This window comes from Aotus nancymaae, unplaced genomic scaffold, assembly GCF_030222135.1.
Source record: "Aotus nancymaae isolate 86718 unplaced genomic scaffold, 86718_ANA_hifiasm-v0.15.2.pri h1tg000049l, whole genome shotgun sequence".
Taxonomy (NCBI): Eukaryota; Metazoa; Chordata; class Mammalia; order Primates; family Aotidae; genus Aotus; species Aotus nancymaae.
In genome coordinates, this window is record NW_026988463.1 from 32,315,554 (window position 1) to 32,327,482 (window position 11,929).

An 11,929-nucleotide genomic window follows, 5' to 3' on the forward strand; every position below is an offset into this window, starting at 1 on the left:
GTGCTGGGATTACAGGTGTGAGCCACTGCACCCAGCAAGACCTGGTCTTTATATATCTAAAGCTTCCACATCTGGCAGATTTCTGGGAAGTTATTTAAAACACTGGACAGATCTTTACATAAAAACAGATTCCGGGCTGGACGTGGTGGCTCACACCTGTAATCCCAGCACTTTGAGAGGCTGAGATGGTGGGTCACCTGAGGTCAGGAGTTTGAGACCAGCCTGACCAACATGGCAAAACCCTGTCTCTATTTAAAAAAAAAAAACAACACACAGATTCAGGCCCAGCTCAGTGGCTCACGCCTATAATCCTAGTACTCTGGGATGCCAAGGCGGGCAGATCACTGGAGGTGCTCCTTGAGCACATTCTCTAAAGAAGTCTGGAAAAAGGAACTCTTGCTAAAGCTGATTAATCTTTTTAACTGTCCACCACTAGCCTCCAAGACCCAGAGATTTCAGATTAAAAGCACATCTCCACCACTCACCACCTTCCACATCATTGCTTTAACAGCTGTAAACTATTACCTTTGCTTTCTATATGGTGAGGGTTTAAGATAAATAACAATCCCTGAATTAAATAAAAAATAAAAATAAAAACATAGACCCTCTTCAAGGTTAACATGTAATATAAATCATGTATAGACAACTATGCCAGCCTGGCCAACATGGTGAAACCCCGTCTCTACTAAAAATACAAAAAATTACCTGGGCATGGTGGCGCGTGCCTGTAATCCCAGCTACTCAGGAGGCTGAGGCAGGAGAATTGCCTGAACCCAGGAGGCGGAGGTTGCGGTGAGCCGAGATCGTGCCATTGCACTCCAGACTGGGTAATAAGAGCGAAACTCCGTCTCAACAACAAAACAAAAAAAAAAAAAAAAAAAAATTCCTGACCTCAAGGGATCCACCTGCCTTGGGCTCCCAAAGTGCTGAGATTACAGGCACGAGCCACCACACCCAGCCATGAGCCTGGCAGTGGCACATGACTATAATACCAGCTACTCTGGAGGCTGAAGTGGGAGGATCACCCCAGCCTGGGAGGCGGAGGTTGCAATGAGCCAAGATTGCACCTCTGCACTCCAGCCTGGGCAACAGAGTGAGACTCCATCTCAAAAAACAAAAACAAAGAAAAAAAAAACTGTGTGCTTAGGAAAAAAAGAAAAGTGGAGATTCTGACCCTTGTTAAACATTATACAAAGAATGGAAGAGAGGCAAGAAAAAGGGCTGTGTGTTCTCAGTGTCATACTTGAGTTCTGTATGACAGGCCTTACTCAGGGCTGATTTAATTCTCTAAGGAAATGATCATTTTTGGTGTGCTATTTACTATTGACTAGCCCCAGACTCTGTGAAGTTGCATGTTAGCTTGCAGATCTTTGTCTGGTAAACATGCAAATGACTTCTCTTTAGTAGAAACAGATACTCCAAATGGCCATAATCTTATCATCCTGTAGGGCACTAACTGGTTTCGGTCTCTAACTTAGCAAATTTACTCCAGCATGTCTTTCCTAGAGACCTTTATAAATCTCTGTTTCTCAAATGCTCTTTGAACCAGCTTTACTATCTGCTGATTCCTTCACTCAAATATCAAACAAATCTTCCTCTTTTTTTTTTTTTTGAGACAGTGTCTCATTCTGTCACCCAGGCTGGAGTGCAGTGGTGGTATCTCAGCTCACTGAAACTTCCACCCCCCGGGTTCAAGCAGTTCTTCTGCCTAAGCCTCCTGAGTAGCTAGGATTACAGAATCGTGCTATCAAGCCTAATTTTTGTATTTTTGGTAGAGACAGGGTTTCACCATGTTGGTCAGGTTGGTCTCAAACTCCTGACCTCCTGATCCACCCACCTTGGCCTCCCAAAGTGCTGGGATTACAGGCGTGAGCCACTGCACCTGGCCAAACAAAATATTTCTCTCTCACACACACACATACTAACACACACATACGTATATATTTGTCTGGGAACCATATTTTAACTTTGGTCAAGTTACTGATACAGGAGCTAGAAAGAAACTATTTAGGCAGATGGTGGAGGTAACAGAGTCCTCGGTAAGGTTTTTCCTTTTAATAAAAGGCAGCCCCCAAAACATTTCTTTTCTAACAAAAAGCAGCCTGAAAAAAATCAAGCTTCAAGCGTAGATAAATGAGCTAAAAGCTTGCATAGGTAAATGCTGGCATCTGTGCCAATAGAAAAAGGATAGCTGAAAGCCAGGTATATTCAACATGGAGGTTCCCTCCTTCCTTTTTTTGTCACCATGTGTGTAGTTAAAAAAAACAGGCAATAAGGCACTGGCCAGGTAGAGACTCCATCTGCATAGTAAAAGATTAGGGTAGGATGGCCAGCTGCTTTGCATGCTATGCAAATGACACACCTGGTCTGACCAATCTCTCGTGCCCTATGTAAATCAGACACTGCCTCCTCAAGCTTGTCTAAAACCCTGTGCATTTCACCATGGAACTGAAGACCCACTAGAGTGTGCCTCTCTCACTGCCAGGGATACAGATCTATTCTCTTTTCTCTTTCTTTTGCCTATTAAATCTCAGCTCTTTTTTGGGACAGAGTCCCGCTCTGTCGCCCAGGCTGGAGTGCAGTGGCACAATCTCACCTGACTGCAACTTTTACCTCACAGGCTCAAAGCGATTCTCCTGCCCCTGCCTCTTGAGTAGCAGGGATTACAGGTACCTGCCACCATGCCTGGCTAATCTTTATCTTTTTAGTATAGATGGGGTTGCACCATATTGGCGAGGTTGGTCTCAAACTCCAAACCTCAGATGATCTGCCCACCTTAGCCTCTCAAAGTGCTAGAATTACAGGCATGAGCCACTGTGCCTGGCCTAAACCTCCACTCTTAAACTCACTTATTGTATGTCTGAGTCCTCTATTTCCCTGGTGTGAGACAATGAACCTTGGGTATTTACCCAGACAGTAACGTTGCTTCATTACTAATAAACATGATTTTCTTATCCGTTAGTTTTCTCCGGTAGTCAGTGCCATATATGGAAAAATACCTTTTTCTTGGTAAGAGATTTGTCCAGTCTCCATAGCTACCAGATCTTATATTTCTCAGCTCGTACTTTACAATTGAGTTTTGAACATGCAAGGTTTAAGATGTCCTTGAAACATGCCAGAGGAAATTTATTTCATTTTATTTTATAAAGATGGAGCTCTCACCATGTTGCCCATGCTGTTCTCAAATTCCTGGGCTCAGGTGATCCACCCTTTTTGCCCTCCCAAAGTGCTGGGATTACAGGCATGAGCTGTCACACCCAATCAGGAAATTTCAAGTAAATTCTGAGTTTGGAATTCAGGAGGAGGCCTGGGCCGGCAATATATGTTTGGGAGTCATTGGCATCATCAATAATATATTTAATAAAGTCAAATGGGGCCAGGCTCAGTGGCACATGCCTGTAATCCCAGCACTTTGGGAGGCTGAGGCTGGTGAATCACTTGAGCCTAGGAATTCAAGACCAGACTGGGCAACACGGTGAGAACCTCCTCATCTCTACAAAAAAATATTCCCTGGACATGATGGCATGTGTCTGTAGTCCTAACTATTCAAGAGACTGAGAAGGTAGGATTGCTTGAGCCCCAGAGGTTGAGGCTGTAGTTAGCCCTGATCACACCACTGCACTCCAGCCTGGGTGACAGAACAAGATCTCATCTCAAAAAATAAAATAAGAAGTAAAATTCCCATATTCTTTGTTTATTTTCTTTTACTTTTTTTTTTTTTTGCAGAGACTCTATTGCAGAGATATTTTTCATTTTTCCTTACAGAATCAACTGAAGCCAGTTTTTAAAATCTTTTTCTATTTGTAAACAGCTCATCTTACATTAAGTTACCTAGCATTCTCTGTGTCAATTTGTTCTTGTACTATTTCACATAATTAAGAATTTAATGTTTGTTTGTTTGTTTTTATAGAGACAAGGTCTCACCGTGTTTCCAAGGCTGGTCTCAAACTCCTGGGCTCAAGTGATCCTCTTATCTTAGTCTCCCAAAGTGCTGGTATAACAGGTGTGATAGACTGGGCATGGTGCCTCACGCCTGTAATCTCAGCACTTTGGGAGACTGACAGATCACGAGGTCAGGTGATCGAAACCATCCTGGCTAACATGGTGAAACCCCATCTCTATTAAAAACAAAAAACAAAAAAAAAACAGGTGTAATAGGCATGAGTCATTGCACCTGACCTGTTTTTTTTTTTTTTTTTAGAGCACAGATTTTATTTAATTAAAATAGATTAAAAACAGACTGTGTAAAAGAATTAGAATTCTCAATAATTTACTATTATTTACATTAGCAAATGTCGGTCATTAGTAGACACTGCGAGCAGAGACGCTGGAAGAACGGGATCCTCTCCTGTGGGCAAGGAGCCCGGCTTCCCTCCATTTCCATCCTTTCAGGTTCACGATGGCAACTCTGTCAATGAGCGCACCAGGGTAGTGTGGCTGCAGCACCGGGACCCGTGCTGAAGGCCCGGAGACCTGGCAGGCTGGGAAGAAATTCCTTTCCTCTGGGAAGAACCACCAAGGCTCGCTCAGTTCAAGCTCACGCAGGTGTCTGGTCAGAATGCCTTCCCCGCCCTGCAGCCAATACCCCACCATGCTGGGCCTTCTGCAAACACTCCTAGGGTTGACCCAAACTCAGGTTCCAGATAAAAGGTAAAAAGCAACAACAACAAAAAGCCACACATCACAGTTCTCAGAGAAATCCTGGATTACTAAACATCCCCTGCCTGTGGCATCTGGAATGGGTGACTTGTCAAAATCTCCCTCAAGGCGTTTTGTGTTTGCCTGGGAGGGAACGGGGGGAGCCAGGGTGGCCGGGGGGACTAGGCCACTTGACCAAGCTGGATGCAGCTCCTAGGAAGCAGTCACAGTGAGAGTGAGCTCCCAGGAGCTGTCCCAGCTCTAAAGTGCGCAGCCCTGCAAGCACCAAGCGGGGAGTGAAGACCCTCAGAACAAAGGCCTTGTGGCCTCGGGGCTGTGGGCTCGGATTGCTGGAGACTCCACGGTCAGCCTGGACCACTAGGAGCCCCCACTGCTCCACTCACAGGACACCCCGGTCTCCTAGCGTCAGTGGGGCCTGGGTCGTCTGGGAGATCCAGGGCTGGGGAAGCAGCTGTAGCCGTGGGGGCCAGCACAGTGGACAGCACCAGAGCTGGCAGTGAAGGGCTGAGGCGGAGGAGGCCCGATGGAGAGGCTCAGTCCAAAATGTCTGTCTCGAAGGGGAGCAGGTGGTAATACGACAGGTTGGTGACGTAAGCTGCCGGGTCGTCCCCGTCCTCCAGCTCTGAAGGAAACTCACTGCCGTTCTCAAATAAGTGCTCTGTCGGGTCCACACCCAGGTGCTGGTCTCTTCCGTTTGGTATACTGTGGTCATTTACTATTGTTTCGGTATTTGCTAAACAAAATCCACTGGACCTCATGATTTCTGATATTTTGACTGGACTTTGAAAGGTGGGTTGAATTTTATGTACATTATCATTTTTGAACACCTGATCCAGAGGAGATCTTTCAAAGAGGGTGAGTACAACTTCTGATCTAGAATATTTACAGGGCATGCTTATGATCGTCTTCAGCAGCTTCTCCACCTCATTAAGCCTGGTCTCTATGTCGTGGGCTTCCTTTATGGCAACCAGTCCTTGCCGCAGCGGCCCCCGCGCCAGCTCGGGCCGGTCCTCAGGGAAGGCGTCGCGCAGGCGCTGCCAGAGGCGGCCCAGGTCGGCGAGGCTGCGGTGCAGGTAGAGCACGCTGCGGTCCGACCACTCTGTGCGGATCTCGAACTCCTCGTCGCCGCGCCGGCTGACGATGAGCCTGCGGATGCCGTTCACCCAGCAGCCGCGCATGAACATGTTCACGAGCGACGCAAACACCGCTGAGGCCGTGGCCCCCCAACAAGGGCGCCCCGGCCCCGCCGCCGCCCGCCCGCAGGAGGCGCGCCCCAGCCAGGCGACCCGTTTGTCTTTTATGAGAAACTACTTTTTTTTTTTTTTTTTTTTGAGACAGTCTCACTCTGTTGCCCACGCTGGAGTGTAGTGGTGAGATCTCAGCTCACTGCAACCTCTGCCTCCCGGGTTCAAGCAATTCTCCTGCCTCAGCCTCCCAAGTAGGTGGGACACAGGCGTGCGCCACCATGCCCAGCTAATTTTTGTAATTTTAGTAGAGATGGGGTTTCACCATGTTGGCCAGGATAGTCTCGATCTCTTGACCTCGTGATCCGCCCACCTCAGCCTCCCAAAGTGCTAGGATTACAGGCATGAGCCACTGCGCCTGGCCAAGCAACTACTTTTTATTTTCTGTGATCTTCTTGGCTTCATGGATTTTTTTTTTTTTGTAATCACTTGTTTCCACAAATCTTTGTCAGGTTTCCAAATACATTTTTAATATCATTTATAAGCCGGGGGCGGTGGCTCACGTCTGTAATCCTAGCACTTTGGGAGGCTGAGGTGGGTGGATCACCTGAGGTCAGTTCAAGACCAGCCTAGCCATCATGGTGAAACCCCATCTTAAAAAAAAAAAAAAAAAAATTAAAGAAAATATCATTTATAGGAAACACTGTCAATTTTAAATAATGCTAGGACTGGGCTCAGAAAGACATTGAGAAGTTCATAATGATAAGTGTAACTTAAACTACTTTGGCATGTTTAAAGTGTAATTAATATTGGAAGACAATGACAGCAGAATACAATCATATTTAATATGTCCAGAGTCTCTGGTTATCCTTACAGGGAAATGACCAACAGTGGAAACTGGAGAACAAAAATCAGCAAACAGTCTCTCATCCTTCTAGATGCTTTCCCTGACTAATTGGCTGTGATGGCCTGGAAATTAGGATATTTAGTAAACTGTTAAAAAGTTCATAATGAGATTTCTTCAATAGTCTTTTTTTTTTTTTTTTTTTTTTTTTGAGACAGAGTTTTGCTCTTGTCACCCATGCTGGAGTGCAATGGGGCGATCTTGGCTCACTGCAACCTCCTGGGTTCAAGCAATTCTCCTGACTCAGCCTCCTGGGTAGCTGGGATTTCAGGCACCCATCACCATGCCCGGCTATTTTTTGTATTTTTAGTAGAGATGGGGTAACACCACGTTGGTCAGACTGGCCTCAAACTCCTGACCTCAGGTGATCCACCCACCTTAGCCTCCTAAAGTGTTGGGATTACAGGCGTGAGCCACCGCCCCACCTCTGAAATATCTTAATCCTTCAGAAAACATTGCTAGTTGTGGAAGGTGGAAATGGTTTATGGAAGGCAGCCTCTGGGGCAGCATCATCACTTTAGCTAGGATTTCCTCTTTTCCCTACTCTGTCCTCTGAATTCCCCAGCTGCAGTCAGGCAATGTTAAGAATCACTTCGTGGCCAGGGTCGGTGGTTTACGCCTGTAATTCCAGCACTTTGGGAGGCCAAGGCAGGCAGATCACCTGAGGTTGGAAGTTTGAGACCAGTATGACCAACATGAAGAAACCCCATCTCTACTAAAAACACAAAATTAGCCAGGCATGGCGGCACATACCTGAAATCCCAGATACTCGGGAGGCTGAGGCAGGAGAATAACTTGAACCCGGGAGGCAGAGATTGCAGTGAGCCGAGATCGCACCATTGCACTCTGGCCTAGGCAACAAGAACAAAACTCTGTCTCAAAAAAAAAAAAAAATCACTCTGCATCACAGGCAGCTTGGGGATCTGGCTGAGATCTGAGATTGAAATGCCACCTAACCGGGCACGGTGACTCACGCCTGTAATCCTAGCACTTTGGGAGGCTGAGGTGGGTGGATCACCTGAGGTCAGGAGTTCGAGACCAGCCTGGCCCTCATGGAGAAACCCCATCTTTTGAAAAGTAAAAATAAAAATAAATAAAAAAGAAATGCCACCTAAAACCATGGGGCAGTGCTCATACACAGTAGAAAGGAAAATCATAGATTTTGGGGAGAGCAACACCTTGGAAGTTCCCTTAGCTCTCAGTGTAGCCCTCAGCACAGCCTGTAGCCACTTGGCACCGCTGATACTGAGGGCCCAGGCGGCTGTCACTGAGGCAATAGTCTCCATTGTTGCGAGCAGCCTCCCAGGGTAATTCACAGCGACAGGGGTTAGGCCGGGGAGAAAGACCAAAGAACAGACATCAGAGGCAATTACTGCAAAACCCAGCTTGCCCTGAATGGAGGCATTCACTCAGAATGTCATTTTGGAGATAAATTCCTGAGACTGATTAAAAATTTTGATAGTTACCAAGGTAAAAATAAAACCCTAGGGTTTTCTGTGAAAAAGATGTTTTCACTGACAGCACACCAGCATCTGTTTCCTGGGGTTAGATATTTCCTGGTTTGCAAATACACTCCTCTCCAGTACCTCAAACACTGTTCGATTACATTTCCGAAGTGGTCCCATCTGTTTTTTATTCCTCAGTAAATTTGTACATTCTTTTCTGCCAGCTTGCATCAAACAGTTATGCAGCATCTACTATGTGCAAAGCATTGCTTCAGCCGATATGAAAATTCTACCTTGGACATGGGCAGGGGAACACATTAATGTGAGATCTTGCTTCAATGATCACCCTGCCAATTATTATTATTACTTTTTTTTTAGAGATGGAGCTTCACCAGGTTGGCCAGGATGGTCTTGATCTCCTGACCTTATGATCCACCCACCTCGGCATCCCAAAGTGCTGGGATTACAGGCATGAGCCACCAAGCCTGGCCCACCCTGCCGATTATTTTTGTCAGTATTAGCTCCAGGCCATCAGGAAAAATTCCTCTCCAGTGGCCGTAAAATCTGATAGACAGATGTTTTGATGTTTCCTGAGAATTAAGGTCTTCCTATTTTTCTCCCTTTTTTTTTTTTGAGATGGAGTCTCGCTCTGTCACCCAGGTTGGAGTGCAGTGGCATGATCTCAGCTCACTACAGCATCTGTAAGTGATTCTCATGCCTCAGCCTCCTGAGTAGCTGGGACTACAGGCACACACCACCATGCCTGGCTAATTTTTGTATTTTTAGTAGAGATGTGTTTTCATATTGTTGGCTGTGCTGGTCTCGAACTCCTGAGTTCAAGTGATCTGCCTGCTGGGCCTCCCGAAATGCTGGGACTACAGGCATGAGCCACCACACCCAGCTTCTTCTCCTTAATATTGGGAAATAGATGCCAAATTCAAATGCTTTCATTAAAATATATATATGTATGTATGTATGTATGTGTGTGTGTGTATGTGTGTGTATTCTTTTTTCTCTTTTCTTTTCTTTTTTTTTTTTTTGAGATGGAGTCCTGCTCTGTCACCCAGGTTGGAGTACAGTGGCACGATCTCAGCTCACTGCAAGCTCTGCCTCCCGGGTTCAAGTGATTCTTCTGCCTCAGCCTCCCAAGTAGCTGGGACTACAGGTGTGCACCACCACACCTGGTTAATTTTTGTATTTTAGTAGAGATGAGGTTTCATCATATTGGCCAGGCTGGTCTTGAACACCTGACCTTGTGATACACCTGCCTCAGCCTCCCAAAGTGCTGGGATTACAGATGTGAGCCTCTGTGCCCGGCCAAAAAAAATATTTTAATATACTTATATTTTAGTGTATGTACTTCTCAACATTTGTTTCTTGGTAATACACATCATATTAACTCCCCCTTTTTTTTGAGACAGGGTCTCACTGTCGCCCAGGGTGAAGTACAGTGGCATGGTCTCAGCTCACTATAGCCTCAACTTCTAGGCTTAAGTGATCTTCCCACCTTAGCCTCTCAAAATGCTGGGATTACAGGCATGAGCCATAGCACCCAGCCCCATTTTCATTTAACAGTATACCCTAGGCTGGGCACGGTGGTTCATGCCTGTAATCCCAGTACTTTGGGAGGCCGAGGTGAGTGGATCACCTGAGGTCAGGATCACCTGAGGACAGGGTTTTGCCATGTTGTCCAGGAGACCAGCCTGATGGCAAAACCCTGTCTCTATTAAAAATACAAAAATTAGCTGAGCGTCGTGGCACGTGCCAGTAGTCCCAGCTACTCGGGAGGCTGAGGCAGGAGAATCAATTGAACCCAGGAGGCGGAGGTCACAGTGAGCCAAGATCACGACATTGCACTCCAGCCTGGGCGATGGAGTGAGACTCTGTCTCCAAAAAAAAAAAAAAAAAATGCTGGGCACTGTGGCTCGCACCTGTAATCTCAGCATTTTGGGAAGCTGAGGTTCATGGATCACCTGAGGTTAGGCGTTCGAGACCAGCCTGACCAACAAGGTGAAATCCTCTATCTCTACTAAAAATACAAAAATTAGACTGGGCATGTTGGCAGGTATCTGTAGTCCCAGCTACTCGGGAGGCTGAGATAGGGGAATTGCTTGAACCCAGGAGGTGGAGGTTGCAGGGAGCCAAGATCACTCCATTACACTCCAGCCTGAGTGATGGAGCAAGACTCCGTCTCAAAAAAAAAAAAGAAGAAAACCCTAAAGACTTTTTTATACAAATAAAATATCCAAATTTGTATTTTTTTGTTCATTTCAAATAACTAGTTGATATTATTTTACTATATTATTTATCCTTAGTTCTTAGGTGTCCTGTCTAGAGCATTTAAAAAGGGGAAAAAAAAGAAAATTAATATCCCTTATAGATCTTCTCCTTACCTCTGCTTATTGTCACGTTTTCCACCATAATACAAGGTCTGGAATGCAGAGACCTTGTCCGGTGTGTTCCCTGTGTCTGGAACAATGCCTGGCACACAGCAGAAATATCACAAATATTTGTTAAATGAATAACTGAAAAAACAAGTCACAAAAATCTTTTACTTTATTTATTTTTGAGGCAGGGTCGAATTCTGTTGCACAGGCTGGATTGCAGTGGTGTGATCTTGGCTCAAAGCAATCTCCACCCCTCTGATTCAAGCGATTCTCCTGCCTTAGCCTCCTGAGTAGTTGAGACTATGGCCTCGCGTCAGCATGTCCAGCTAATTTTTGTATTTTTAGTAGAGATGGGGTTTCTCCATGTTGGCTGGGCTGCTCTCCAACTCCTGAGCTCAAGTGATCCACCCACTTTGGCCTCCCAAAGTGCTGGGATTACACGTGTGAGCCACCTCGTTGGCCAAAAATCTTTTACTTTATTTTTTATTTGTTTTTTTAAAATCAATTTATTATTATTATCGTTGTTTTTTAATAAGAGATGGGGTTTCTCCATGTTGGTCAGGCTGGTCTTGAACCCCTGATGTCGTGATCCGCCCTCGGCCTCCCAAAGTGCGGGGATTACAGGCGTGAGCCACTGTGCCTGGCTATTATCATTATTTTTAAATTTTTGAGACAGAGTCTTGCTCTGTCACCCAGGCTGTAGTGCAGTGGTGTGATCTTGGCTCACGGCAACCTCTGCCTCCCAAGTTAAAGCAATTCTACTGCCTCAGCCTCCTGAGTAGCTGGGACTACAGGAGCATGCCACAATGCCAGGCTGATTTTTTGTATTTTTAGTAGAGATGAGGTTTCACCATATTAGCCAAGCTGGTCTTGAAATTCTGACTTTGAGTAATCCACCCACCTCAGCCTCCCAAATTGCTGGGATTACAGGCATGAGCCACTGCACCCAGCCAAAAATCTTTTACTTTAAATGTTAAGATGTAGCTACTATTTTATTAAATATTTACTATTTGACTTTTCTGAATTTTTTTTTAAATAAAGATGGGGTTCCACCGTGATGGCCAGGCTGGTCTTGAACTCCTGACCTCAGCTGATCCACCCACTTCGGCCTCCCAGAGTGCTAGGATTACAGACTGAGCCACTGTGCCTGGCCAACTTTTCTGAACTTTTAGTTTACTCCACTCACCATAAAAGATACATTCTTTCAGCCGGGCATGGCGGCTCACGCCTATAATCCCAGCACTTTGGGAGGCCAAGGTGGGTGGATCACCTGAGGTCAGGAGTTCAAGACCAGCCTGGCCATCATGGTGAAACCCCATCTTAAAAAAAAAAAAAAGATACACTCTTTTT

General features: G+C 45.7%; 1 protein-coding gene across 1 annotated transcript; it reads right to left on the bottom strand.

The window, feature by feature from the left end:
• Positions 1-5,116: 5,116 nt before the first annotated feature.
• On the bottom strand, positions 5,117-8,033 carry LOC105718440 (PX domain-containing protein 1). Its single transcript, XM_012454096.3, has 2 exons — positions 7,926-8,033; positions 5,117-5,966 (listed from the first exon to the last, which is right to left on the bottom strand). Exons 1-2 carry the CDS (start codon positions 8,031-8,033, stop codon positions 5,193-5,195), a joined length of 882 nt encoding a protein of 293 aa, XP_012309519.3. The 3' UTR covers positions 5,117-5,192.
• Positions 8,034-11,929: the final 3,896 nt, after the last annotated feature.

Excerpts from the sequence above, each read along its gene's own strand:
- LOC105718440 (XM_012454096.3), bottom strand. The coding sequence starts at position 8,033 with ATGGAGACTATTGCCTCAGTGACAGCCGCCTGGGCCCTCAGTATCAGC. Across the intron at positions 5,967-7,925 it reads GAGCTAAGGGAACTTCCAAG|TTTCTCATAAAAGACAAACG; the intron begins GTGTTGCTCTCC and ends AAAAAAAAGTAG.